The following is a 13,983-nucleotide window of genomic DNA, read 5'->3' as shown; positions in this document are numbered from 1 at the left end:
AGGAGAAGAGGGTCAGCGCAGAGTAGGGCAGCAAGGCAGGTGACGCGAGGCAACACTTGGGATGGAGCAGTGGGAACCTGACAGCTTTTCCTTGTTCCTCTGCAGATTACAGGACTTGTGGTTAAATTATAGGTTTCTGAAGTTATATATATTATTTAAATCCATTCAGGAATTCTGGGCTAATTTTATTTAACTGTTTCATAAACAAAGCTTTTTGTTCCTGTATTTAGTACCAGGAATCAAACTCAAGACCTTTTGCTTTCCAGGCAGGCGCTTGTGCTGCTGAGCTATATCCCTGGCTGTTCCTGTATTTACCCATAAGCAGCAGAAGACACTATTCCACTGTATCTCAGTGGTAAGGAAACAGTGAGATGTATGTATGGATGGATGTGTGGTTCTGTGAGACAGGGTCTCGCTATGCAGTTCAGACTGGCCTTGAGCTCACTTTGTAGCCCAGGCTGGTCTGGAACTCTCAAGGATCCTCCTCCTGTCATAGCCTCCTGAGTGCTGGGATTACAGGCATGTGCCACATCTGGTTTTGGATTATTTACGTAAGACACTGACTCTTAATATTGGGATTATGAGTACAATCCTTCACTTACCGAGTTACATGTGCTATGAAGAGAAGATACTCTGGTATCCTCAGGAACTGTTCTCTCCATGATTCTGTTTACAAACCAAACTAGATGAGAACCAAATTGGATTTCCCCATAAGGTCAACATTGAACCTAACGACTGATTCTGATTGTTCTCATCCAACTTGGTTTCCCCCAGAATTGTGGAAAGAATGGAGTTCAAACAGATACTATGTAACTCTTAAACATTTTCATTTCATTTGAAGATTCTTTTAACAGATGATAGTAAATTTTGTTTTAAAACTATTAGAGATGTCTTCAAAAATTTGGTGAAATACAGTCTGTCTGTATTTACACAGGTTGTCCAAAGAAATGGCCATTAGATTAAGCTTGTTAGGCTCGGTGTGGTGGTATGCACCTGTAATTCTAGCACGTGGGAGGCTAAGACAGGAGAATCGTGAGTTCAAGACCAGCCTAGGCTAAGAAGTGAGCTCAAGGCCAGCCTGAACTGCACAGAGAGACATTGTTTCAAAAAGACAAAAACACAAAAAGCTTGTTTTCAGTTTTGGTCATGTGGATGCACATCTCCAGGTTTAGTCCATACATTGGAGCCTTCACTGTGTAATGTCATGTTGGATGGGATATTAAAGGAAAAAAAACGGTTAGCTATGAGTTGGGTATGGGCACAAGCCCCGCTGAGACATGGTAGGATCACAATTCAAGCCCTGAACTGCACGGGCAGGCTATCCCGAAGTAGTCAGACAGGGTCAGCACTCAGTGTTCAGTGCTGAATCATGCCCCGCACAATACATGCTCATCCAGCACATCTGAGTGAGCACAAGCCTGGCTGTGCACTTGGGAGCCTCCTGCCTGTCCTGCCCGAGCCCAGTACACTTGCACTCCTCCTCCATGCTTTGGCACCCTTCTCATCTGTGAAAGACCCATCTCCATTTCCTCTCTTCTTCCTCCCTTCCAGGCCTATCACCTGGCCTAATGCCGGAAAAGCTGTCCCAGGTAAGAATGCCCTTCCGGGGGTTCTGAGCAGGATGAGGATAGAGGGGGGAAGGCTGGGCAGGCTCTAAAGTTAGAGTCAGGGCCAGGGATTTAGCCCAGTAGCACAAGGGCTTGCCTGGCAAATGCGATGTCATGAGTTTGATCCAAGTACCAAAAAAAAAAAAAGGTTTAATCCTTTAGGGTGGGTGTGGTGGTGCCCGCCTGTCATCCCAGCACTGGGGAGGCTCAGGTAGTATTGTTGCAAGTTTGAAACCAGCCTGGGCTACAAAGTGAGCTCAAGGCCAGCCTGAACTGCATAGTGAGACCCTGTCTCAAAAAAAAGACACACAAAAAACCCACAGTCAGACTGGGTACAGGACTCGATTCTGTACTTTGATTCACAAGCAGTGAGCACTTAGTAACACCAGTCTCAGGGGTCTTGCTCTGACCTTACGAACTCGGGACAACAATGGCCTTGTGGCCCAGAGCACAGTGTTGCCTGCACTCGAAGCGCACCTTCGCTCCCCAGTGTAAACTACAGTTACCTAATGACAGCTTTTCTGACATGAGCACCCTGACTGCAGGGAACTGGGCTGGTGAACACTGCTCTAACTCCAGCTCCCATGCTCAGCACCAAGGGTGCACAGTAACCTCAGCAAGGCCCTGAGAAGAGGCCATAGTGCCCACATCCTGCCAGTTACTTTCAGGTTGCTGGCCTCTGGGCACAGTGGACACACCTGCGGCATTCCAGGGAGCAGCGGCCCCGCAGTGAGCACTTAGTTCCCATAGCATTGCAGACAGTGTGACTGCACAGCTATTGCAAACTGAACCACACTACACACTACTGGGAACTGAAGAACCGCATTTCAGGCTGTCTTACTGCGTAACAGCTCTGGTGGGCTGCCTCTACCTTCCAGCTCGTAAGTCTTACAATAAAGTAATATGATTTTACTCATAAAGCTGAAGCTAAGTACAAAGTCTAAAAAGTTTTAGTAACTACCATTCCTTCTCCCATCTACCATCCAGAATGGAAAGCAGTAACTTTGGGGGAGGGGGCACTGGGGAATGAACCCAGGGCTCTTGGCCTCAGCTGCAGTCCTTCCTAGCCCTTTCTGATACTGACCCAAGCCTGGGGCCCAGTATTCCTCCTGTCTCAGCTCCCCAGAACAAGCAGGCTTCCTTTTAGATCCAAACAGGGAAGCAAAAAGAGTGTCTTGGACAGTAGCACTTACTGTCTTTTGTGAGGCTGTCACACAGTACACCCTAACTCACGCACATTTGTGTTGCAAACTGTCAGCTGCAACATGCTAGATGTGCAGAGGTCACAGAAGGGGCTCCGTGTCTGGTGGCTACTCCCGGTTCTGCTGTGTGCTCACTGTGCAGTGTGCTAAGTGTGCACCCTTTGTCTACTTGTGTCAAAAGTGTGTAGCTCATTTTATCACACCAATGAATCTGAGTCACTATATTAGTATTTTGAATCTGAGTCACTCTATAAAGTATTTTCAACTCTTTAGGCTAACTTTTTTTTTTTTTTTTTTTGTCTTTTTGAGACAGGGTTTTGCTGTTCTGTTCAGGCTGGCCTTGGGCTTGTTTTGTAGCCCAGGCTAATCTTGAACTTGCAATGATCCTCCTGCCTCAGCCTCCTGAGTGCTGTGATGACAGGCATGCACCACCATGCCTAGCTGATGTTGATTTATTTCAAAACCACCAAAAACTATTTCTCCTCTTTATGTAAGAAACAGCTAACTGAAAGAAAAAACTGGTACAACTAGTGTGGAAATCCGGGTGGAGTCTCTAAAACAAGATGTTCCATTCAACCCAGCTATTCCTCTTCCCAAATGAATTAACAGCATTGTATCACAGCAATATAAGCAAACATATATTTACAGCAGCACAGTTTGTAATAGCAAAGTCTTGGAAACAACCCAAATGCCCATCAACTGGTGAATGGGTAAAGAAAATGTGTTTTTTTTAATACAATGGAGTACTACTATGTCATAAAGAGGGGTACACTGGAGACAGTTCTAGCTAAATGAATACACACCTTGAGGCCATACTCTTTAAGTGAAAGGTGTGACAAACCAAAAGTGTAAATAAACACCAAAATGTGTAATAGGTATTATGCAATAGAAATAAAATGTTCAAATTGGAAGGGGAATGGGGGGAGGAGAGGAAAGAAAAAGCAAAAAGATGAGGAAAGAAAGAAAAAATGGAGCCAAAGCTTTTGTAAATGGGGAGGGAGAGAGGGGTTGCAGGGAATGAGAGTGGAGGAGAATGGGAAAAAAACACAAGATACATCATGTACAGGTACAGATTCCCTAGCTGAATGTAACCATTATACCTGTAGTCCAGTGTATACCTGTACTGGCCCAGTAAAAATCATTTTCTTAAAAAAACAAAAACAAAAAACAGCAAAGCAAGCTCTCCTGCATCTCACAGTATTTTGACAAGAAGTGAGAACTATTAGACAATAGTGAACTGCTCAAAGCTGTGCTACTTCCTGGACTCTTGGTTCTACATGATTCCCATTTACAAATCGATGTGGAGTTATATTTTAGTTTCATTTCCTTTTTGCTTTTTTGAGACAGGGTCTCGCTATACAGTGCAGGCTGGCCTCAAATCTGCAGCAATTCCCCTGCCGCTTCTCAGCCCTGATATCACAGTTGTGTGCCACCACCCCTTTCCCATTAGCACACATGCCATCCAGCATGTGGACACTTCACACAGCCCCTGCTTAGGACTCCACTAGAAGGCTGCACCTGTCTATCTCCTTCCTGCACTGCTTCATTTTCTGGCTAGGTGTGGAACACCAACAACTACTTTCATTTTTACCAGTTTAAAACGGGAAGCTTGGTTACCTGTTCATCTGTAGGGTAAGACTGCAGCCTACAGTGGAGAAAGGAAACAGTAACAGCTTAATATATTTCCATTTGTACCATCCCAGTAACTATTAAGACGACATTTATTTTTTCAAATAAGCAATTCTGTGGTTCTTTTGTATTGTTAAGAAACATTATTATTATTCACAATTGCCTACATTTTGGAAATTTTGCCTGTTAAATCTATTACTAGAGTCTGATCCTTAACCTACATTATGGCATCCCTGTATGAACCCATTTGGAGTTTTTGTCTCAAATATTCTTTAAATGACAGCGTTAGCAAGTTAATCAGGAAAGGGGAATGAAGGAGAATGTCACTTGAGAACCCATTCAGGTTGGAATCATCTCTTCATGAGTCTAAGCTGAGGTAACCTGGTGTCCCCAACATGGACAGAAATGACAAGCTGCAAGCAAGGCCCAATCTGGCTCTGGGAAAAAGGTGCCTGCTGCTTTGGTGGCAGTGTGACTAGCAGACACATGTGCAAGTGTGCCCTGGGACACAAGCCTGCGAGCTGCTGTGCTGTAACTGCAGTGTCAGCTGGGATGGGCTCGGATGTTTCCATAATGTCACACGAGAAACAGGGTTTAGAAACAGACACATGGGCCCAGGCCCATGGTGGGTTCTTGTCTGTGAAAGGGAAACAAGTGACTACTCCTGTAAAGAGGTAACTAACTGTGCAGCACACTCTGGGCTGTGAGCACAGTGTGAAGAAGTGCCAGTGCTAAGTCACGACTGCACCGGGATACTCCTCACTGTCCTGGTAGGCTGATTTTAGTTTCTAAGTAGGCTGAGCCTGTGCAGCAGCTAGAAGGCAGTGCACAGCCTGTGCCATCCCTGCTTCTGGGCCTGTGCTGCCCTGTCATGGGAAAGGGCTGTCACTGAAGCTGGGGGAACATGAGCTCCCGTGTCCTGTTGAGAGCTACCTGGCTGCGCAGCTGCACCGTGGCCCACCCACAGGCTGGGTACCCACTGCCCCATCAACACCTCTGCTCTGGAGTGCAAGGCTGATGCTGCCTCATCTCTGGCCTGTAGAGAGGGCCTACCCCAAAGCAGACATCGGACAGCTCTCCCCAGACTCCTCTACAGCATCCTTCCTCAGCACCTTCTACCCCACCTTTTCAAGTGGACACATCTGTCCAACTTGAAGTCTGCAGTGAAGTGAACCTCCCTTCGCCTGCCCCCCTGGGGACCATGTTAGCCACAATGCCACTCATGAACAATGGCTGGGCCGAAGTCTGCTCCTGGTAGGGGGTCTGTGGGGCTCCTGAGCAAGAACAGGCTGCCATGTGAGAGGCTCTCCAACCCCATTTGCATGGTTTTGTGCTCCCTCTGTGTCAGACAGCTGAACCTTCAAGTTTTAATACAGGTGAAGAGTTAAGAGAAAAGAACTGCATGAATCTGTTTGAGACCCTAAACAGTGAGTGTATTTATTTGAAACTGAGAGCAAAGATGGAAGCAAACCATATTCAAATACATTTGTTTTGGGGTTCTGAGTACAGATGAGAAATAATTTTTTTTCCTTTTCCTTTTTTTGGTGGTAGGAGATTGTATTGTTCTAACTGAGCTAGATCCCCAGATTCTTACTACATTGCCCAGACTGGCCTTGAATTCACAATCCTCCCACCACTGCCTCATAAGCACCTGGGATTATAAGTGTGCGCTACCAGGTCCCACAAAAAATCATCTTTTAAGTGATAACTGAGTTTAGGATTAATCTAGCAGAGAATCAAATAATAGCCTGATTACTCCTCTAAAATGCTTCATTCATTAGATTTGGCTCAAAACTGTTACATGGTTTATTTATGTACTTTGCTTCAAAGTGTCTTTCAAATTAATATCCTAAGTCACTGTCTGGTCTCTGTCAATGCCAACACAGTATCAAAATCTCCCTCTCCCACCACCCCAAAATGATTTTATCTTAGTTAATACTTGATTAACAAACACCTGTACCTTTCTTTCAGGGGCTTTTTCAGCTTAATATTTTCCTCTTGACTTTTGTGCCTCTCATCCTGCCAAAAGAAAATAACCCATTTATTAATTATTCAGGGTGCTGAACAGTGATGATATTGCAGATATTTTCTTTCATATTGCCTTAGTTTGTATGAATCTGAGTGGTTTTTTTTTTAAAAATTGTGGAGGGTTCTAACTTTTAAGCATGTTTCCTCATACTCTGTTTCAAGTAAGTTTCTTAACTAATAATTAAAATAAATTACCTTCAGAGTAGACATTCCTAGTAAAATGAGGTGTGAGGGGGCTGGGGATTTAGCTCAGTGGCATAAGCGCCTGCCTTGCAAGCAGGCAGTCGTGAGTTTGATCCCTGGTACCGATAAATAAGGAAAAAGATCAAAAAAAAAAAAAAAATGAGGTGTGACTCCTATTTACACGGAATGTATCTTATTTCCTTCAAGCTATTTTACTTCTTAGGAGGAATATACATTTATCCTCCTTGCACCCCTGAAAACTCTGAAGAACTGGGAAAGCAGGCACTGTTATATCCGTTGATAATGCTGCCTCTGGACAGTCACCTGGACACCTCAGTGCCGTGGTGCCTCCAGGCTCTGCAGCACGCAACGACTGACACAAAGCCACAGCTTCCAATGTACCCAGTGCCCACTGTCCAGAGCTGGCCTGGGCAGTTTATAGGTACACATAACCTCAGACAGGCATGTACCCACACCACATCCCCTGCTTTCAACTGCTGTTCACCCAGCTGCTAGAAATGGAGAATGTCTTTAGACTACTTAAATATCCAAGGAGAGAGGTCAGTGCAATGTCTACCTTCCTAGAGACCCTAAACAGGGCAATCCAAGAGGGAGACTTAAAGCCTCTTTGGACATACAAGGCAAAAAGTAGGCTAAGATTTTAAGGAAACTCTTCAGAGTTTACGTTCACTAAACTAAAATAATCAAGACTATATCTTGTAGGAGTGGCTCTGATACACTTTAAATGATCAGCAATGGGTAGTGGTGCTTAGTAACCTATTTACACTTTCCAGTTTTTTTTACTCTGTAGCTAATCAGCAGCTCACTCTAGAGATTTTAAGCTTAAAACTATGCCATGCTTTGTCATATATAATCACATACACAAAGTGGATAATTTTTTTGATTAGAAAAAATATCTCGGGACTGGAGGTTGCAAGCAGGTAGTTGTGAGTTCAACCCCCGGTATCGATAAAAAGGAAAAAAAGAAAAAAGAAAAAATATCTCACGCTTCTCAGAGTTCTGACAAGAACTCTGACAAGGCTGGCTTTTAGCCCATGTTAGCTCCCTGAGGCTTGCATAAGTTGAAGGTCTTGTCTTTCAAGACTGTTCCACACAAGTTTCTGTCTCTTCTCTTTAAATTATTCTGCAGTGCTAGCTAAGCCCTCCTCAAGCCCATGTCCTGCTCTGTGTAACTCAAACTGAAATCCTCACAGCTGAGAGAAAGGTAAAAAGAAGTGTCCGTATTGAAACAATGTTAAAGGGAAATTCAGGGTTGGGAGGGATTACTACAGCATATTACTAAAAATTACAAGCAAAAATCCAAGAAACACATACTTTTGTTAAGATACCTTAATAATCTTTAAAAAACTGAAAGAGTAAGGAATCACTAGAGATCACTAAATTGAGTTACAGCGTGCATAAGGCAGGCTTCGAATTGAGCTCTCTGGCTTCCTCTGCTTATTCTCTCTGGTTTGCTCTCTGCATTCTCCAGGCCACAGCAATTAAGTGTGTGACCCACAACAGGGATGGGTAGTGTTTATGCAGGTGGCCGATAAAAGTGAACAGAGTCACTGAATGAGTAATAACACACATTACCATCTTGGGCTCCAGCCTCTGTGAAGCCTTTCCGGGTAGGTTCTGGTTGTTCTGTAACCTCTTTTCTCTTTCGTGTTTTAGTTCTAATTCAAGCTGATTCCTGGGGTAAGCCGAAAAAAGGAGAAAAATTTGGATTCCTATATTTACATTTTTTAAGAATGCTAAATTTCAGTCATTAGTACTTGAATAAAAAGCTAGACTTACATAACCACATTTTAAAGTACTAAAGCACAATAAAATCAATTAATACCAAGAATCATCAAATGTTTCATCTTTCTGGGGTGATTAGCAGTATACTCAAGGCTCATGTGGTCCTTGAAGATCACCACTCTCAATACCAGGATGCGTGCATGTATGTGTAAGTATGCCCACGATACTGGCACATTATGGGGTGATACTGGAGACTGAACTCAGAACCTTTGTACTGAACTATACCACTGACCTCTTCTTTAGTTTTTATTCTAAGGCAGGGCCTTACTAAGCTTTAAATTGTCCAGGCTGGGCTGGAACTTGTAATCCTCCTGCCTCAGCCTCCTAGAGCACTGAGATTATAGGCTGTGCCACTGTACCCAACTGAAATTATCAGTATTTTACCTTATGTCCTAATAACAAATTATGGACCTGAATGACAGTATTTATAAACGTCATCAGAATGTAGCAGAAAGAGCACAGACACTAAATACCACTCCACACCGAGCACTTGTACTCTCTCTTGTACTTGTACTCAGGACCACCCGATTACAGCCACCTGTGTCTGAGTGTGTTTTATTTCTGGCAAGCTTCCGTGTGAAACCTGTGGCCTCACCACACAAGGGAGTTCATTTCAGAAAAAACGTGAGACCAGTTAAGGTTTGCAGTCAAAGAAACAGGATTTTAACTGACAGTGTTTCCATGTATTAGTTTAACTGTGTGCATCTGGACATGTTTAACCCCTCCATGCTATAACTGCACATGAAAGTAGCACAGTACCACCACCTACTAAAGGAGTTGATGGGAAGACACCGAGAGTGACTGCACATGGCACATAACACAATTTCAGGAAACCATCATTGTGTTGCCAATTAACTACTATTCTGGAACCCTGAGCTATATTTTTCTAAAAAATTTTTTTGGCTTTTTTTTTTTTTTTTTTTTTTGAGATAAAGTCTTACCGTGTAATTTAAACTGGCCTTAAAACTACCATATTTTCCTGAAAGTAAGCCCATTAAATATCACCAGCCAAGATGGATGCATTTAGTATACTGACTGTAACACATAACAGGTATATTGGATTATAAATTAACAATATTAATATAGATATAAGTGATATTGACCTTAATGCTTAAATGATTAACATCAATTACAATGAAGTATGTGTAGATACCCAAGTGGGTGCCTCTGGACATGAGGTAACCACCAATGGAAAGCCTGGAAGCCTGCTGCCAAATGACAGCTGGATCACAGACACAACACACGATCAACACATGCATCTGGACAAGGGTCGGATGTGGCTGCGTCTAACATGAATCTTCACAATTCAGAATGCTGTGTGTTGTAATGATGAATTATGAGCAGGCTGTGTTTGTGTAAGGAGCACCTTTTGGTTGGACATGAGAGATCGGGGCCAATGCTTTTATGGGAAATGGAGTTGTAAGAAATCCAGGCCGGAATCTGGGGTTTGGAGAATAATGGTGATGTTCCAAATGACGACGTGCCTGTACTTAAGTAAATGTGGCCTTTTGTACATGAATAAATGTAGGTGATCATACATGAATAAATCTCCTGAAAAATAAGCCCCACTGTGTCTTTTGGAGCAAACATTAATGTAAGACTCAGTTTTAGGAGAAATAGGTAAATAGATCAGGCTGGCCTCAAACTCATGGCGATTCTTGTGCCTCAGCTTCTGCAGCGCTGCGATTACAGCTTTGTGTGTACCAGCACATCTTGGTATTTTTCTGCTATACAGAAGATGGTGACAGTATTTGGGAAAGTTAACGTATGTGAAGCTGTCCTGACCCCAACCCGAGGGAAAGGACACGGAAAGACGGGTTGTCTGGCTTGACAGCACCCGACCCCGTCATGTCAGCCGCCCTCTCTTCACCGCTGCCTGGTCAGGGCCTCCACTTCCAGCTGCAGACTGTTGATCTTGTCCCCGAAGTCCTGCTTGAAGAGCCGGTTGTCCAACTCAGCTGACTGGCGGCCTTGCTCAGCCAGGCGCAATCTGGATGTGAGCCACATGAACTTGGATGAAAACAAAAGCCATGGAGGGAGAGCAAATTCACAGCACAAAATAAAATAACCCAAGGAACGAGGCACAGGGAGACAGGGCAAACACTTTGCAGGACACAAAGAAAGAAATAGTGAGGGAAAAGATGGAGAAGAAACAAATTCTTTAAAAAAGCAAGATGAAGGTGAACCAGGCAGAGGAAAAGCCAATTTTCCACTTTTTTTATTCTAGTACTACAGTGTACAGCCATTAGATGATAAACAATAAAACATCACTTTTTAGAAAATCTATATCCAAAGCCAACCTCAAGTACATAGTAATTTGAATTTAACCCATTTGTTTTCATTTCCTAGCAGGTTTAGAATTTTATACTTCTGTGTTACACACACAGCTGGAACGTGCTTATGGGTAACTACCTTCTCATATGTGGAATCTTAACATTATTTCTGACCCCTTCTCCAAACATATTTTAAATCACTGGAATTACACACCAGCCTTTACCGGGGCTTCTGGTTATTGTACAAGAGAAGTCTGTCAGAATTTGGCTGTCTCTTTCCTTTCCATTCCTGCCAAGTGGTGTGTGACCCATTGAACAAAGAACTCAGCCCTAGGTCTCGTAAGATTCCTAATCATGTTCTCTGAAAGGTTCCCATGGATGCTTCTTGAACATTGTATAATTTTGCACCTATCATGTTTTGGGATTTTATGTAATACAAGCAGATGCATGCTATGTATAGTCTTTACTTAGTATTTGATCACTCCTTTCAAATGCTCATAGAAAAGGTGACTCAGTGCAAATTTAATTTATATAGGTGCAAAATTAGTAAACCTAAAACATGTTCAAAAGTGCAAGATCTTCTTCTGTGCAGTCTGTTCTAACATGTATTATTTGACTTGATTTGGGGTTCAAGTCTGGTTCAAGGACCTAAAAAAGAAGCGTACATGAAACCTATCTTACTCTCCTAATTCTGAATTTTGCCAAGAAGAAAGAAACAGGCCTGTAAGTAAATAAATTATTTTGTCCTCACTTCCACAGCTAAAATGCTGCAAAGCTTACTGGAAAGAGAAAACAAAACAAAAAAATCTCAAAATTTTGTAAAGACCTTTTTAAGGAATACAGGCTTATGTAAAAGCCTATCTCTGCAAATCAAAAATCTTTTTTTTTTTTTTAAAAAAAATCAAAGTATTTATAGGATTATTTACAATGTAAAACCCAGAAAGGTTTAGATCTGCGGTCACTTTGAAAAAGAAGCCCTGCTAATATTGCTTGTGTATATATACTGAGAATCTTTATTTTTGATAGTAAATAATAAAGAATGTGAGTTTATAATTTATCTGATTCCTACACTGAAATGTTTTTCTAGTAACTAAATTATTAGTTTTTGAGAACCTGCGGCAAATCCCCATCTAAATGAAAAGTAACAGAAGCACTGAATGTCTCCAGGTAAGAAAGGACAGACAGGAATCTTCATTCATGTCTATATGTTGTCCTTGCCAGGAAGAAAGCAAAACAAATTAGAAAAGGGTGTAGTGCAGATTTTTTTTTTTTGAGGGGGTACTGGGAATCAAACTCAGAACCTTGTACATGCACTGCTGAGCTATATCCCTGGCCCCCATAGTGCATTTTTAATAGGAGTGTTTTTATGAAAATTGTTCACTCTGAGCTACTTCATTGGAAGTGGAACGGCAGGAAAGGGGCAGAGGTAGAAGATGACAAATATTAGGAGGGTTTCTGAAGCTTCCACATGATGTTATTATAAGTTACCTAATCACTAACTTTACCTCCATGTACTTTAAAGAAATGTAAGGATGCTGTTTCTCTTTTTTCAGTCACTAAGGCAAAAATGTTGCAAGCAACTTGGGTTATTAATAGAACTGTAATGCAATAGGGTACTAAGTACTTATCCTTGGCTTGGGGACATAACCCACATAATGAAAGTGTGTGTGGGGATGGGGGTGGCCTAAGAGACACAGAGCTACTTCAGACAGTCCAGGGTGCAGGGGTGGTTCAGTTCGTCCCATGGCAGCACGGAGCAGACTTCTGGCACAGTCGTGGGGTAGATCATGCCTGAGCTGCTGGTGCCCAGCGCTGGCCAATAAAGGCAGCGTTAATATATGCACCAAACTTCACCTCCCTAGGCTTTTCAATGGTGTTTTACTTATTGGTCAAATTGGAAATATTTCTTAAGTTTATTTAGCAGTTAATTTGAATTTATACCAATTTTTTTTTTTTTTTTTTTTTTTTTTGGGTGGGGAGTACCAGGAATCAAACTCAGGACCCTGTGCTTGCCAGGCAGGTACTGTGCCACTGAGCTATATCCCTGGCCCCAAAATTTTCTAACTTTGAGAAAAAACTAACATAAACCCAACCTGTATATCCAACTGTTCTTAAAAACCCAACAAATTCAAAGCCAATTTTTGATGACAATTTATATAGATCAGAGCTTAAATGTAGTAACTTTCGGTTTCTTCCTTTTACAGTTAACTTGGGATAACAGACTTGTGAGGCGACCAACTACATAAATGCCTAATGATGTTTTGGGATCAGTTTATTTGCTGCACTATTTAAGGTCTTTGCCTGTTTCACCAAATCTTTTTCACTAAACAAAATAAAAATGAAAATGAAGTGAAAGGGGAATGAGAATGGATAAACAAGAAACACAAAGATTGCAAGAGAACAAGTCAGCTTAATAGAGAGATGAATCATTATTACAGTTTAAATTTCACATAAAAAAACATCCACTGAAAAATAATCTGATATACTTTAAAAGCACAACTGACGAATACTAAAATCAATCTGTTAAGTTATAAGCTTACAACTGACTATAGGCCATTTTCTAGATGACTTTCTTTTCTGGGACACCACGTTTTTCTGGTAGTCCTGGGGAATGAACCCAGGGCTTTCACACTGAGCTGCAGCCCGAGCTTTTTTTTAAATTTGAGACACAGTCTCACTAAGTCATCCAGGCTGGGCTCAAGCTTGTGATCCTCCAGATCAGCCTCATAGAGTGTCTGGATTATGGGGTGCACCACCACACCTGACACCCAGAATATCTTTTTATTTATCATCCACACTAGAGATTTCAAGTTTATTTCTAAATCTACACTTAATTTTGAGCTCAGGGCCCTCCTTGGTTAAGAACCATATGAAGAAAAAAAGTCACTGACTCATTCATCCATTAACATGTTCAATCTATGCCACATACACTCAAGGTACTAAGAAAGACCTAATGATGGACTTCGAAGATCAGCTTGCTAACCTCATGGAGCTTACGTTCCTACTGAAGATATGAGATATAAATGCTTGTAAGATGAGGCAGACAGTGAGAAGTGTCACAGTGGCATAGATGGAGATGGACACGAAGCTACGGGCATCCCAGGGACAGTATTTCTAGCTGAAAAGAGGTATCAAGAGGAAGCTTGTAAGGCACTGTGGGTGGCATTTGAGGCTGAATATATCTGAGGAAGATCCCATGGAGAGAAGGGTGTCCCTCACTGGTGAACCATCAGGAGAGAAGCACATAGGAAAGAC

The 13,983-nt window shown here is 42.2% G+C and overlaps 1 protein-coding gene across 9 annotated transcripts in view; it reads right to left on the bottom strand.

The window, feature by feature from the left end:
* The window catches only part of Rufy3 (RUN and FYVE domain containing 3), a 96,810-nt gene that overhangs the window by 1,264 nt on the left and 81,563 nt on the right, over window positions 1-13,983 (bottom strand). For 4 of the 9 annotated variants that reach the window (XM_013150127.3, XM_005002674.4, XM_003467536.5 and 1 more), the window contains 4 exons: window positions 10,326-10,445; window positions 8,246-8,345; window positions 6,399-6,457; window positions 4,427-4,454 (listed from right to left, as the gene is read on the bottom strand). In XM_013150127.3, the coding sequence (XP_013005581.1) occupies window positions 4,427-4,454; window positions 6,399-6,457; window positions 8,246-8,345; window positions 10,326-10,445 (307 nt within the window). Of the gene's footprint in view, window positions 1-602; window positions 667-4,426; window positions 4,455-6,398; window positions 6,458-8,245; window positions 8,346-10,240; window positions 10,446-10,655; window positions 13,052-13,983 lie in introns of those variants that run through there. The other 5 variants (XM_005002675.4, XM_005002676.4, XM_005002678.4 and 2 more) reach the window with 3 other exon arrangements.

This window comes from Cavia porcellus, unplaced genomic scaffold (genome assembly GCF_034190915.1).
Source record: "Cavia porcellus strain 051 isolate PalLab524CR breed Dunkin Hartley unplaced genomic scaffold, mCavPor4.1 scaffold_30, whole genome shotgun sequence".
In the NCBI taxonomy this organism is placed as follows: Eukaryota; Metazoa; Chordata; class Mammalia; order Rodentia; family Caviidae; genus Cavia; species Cavia porcellus.
Note: the sequence above shows the minus strand (reverse complement) of the source record. Positions and strands in the feature narration are given on the sequence as shown.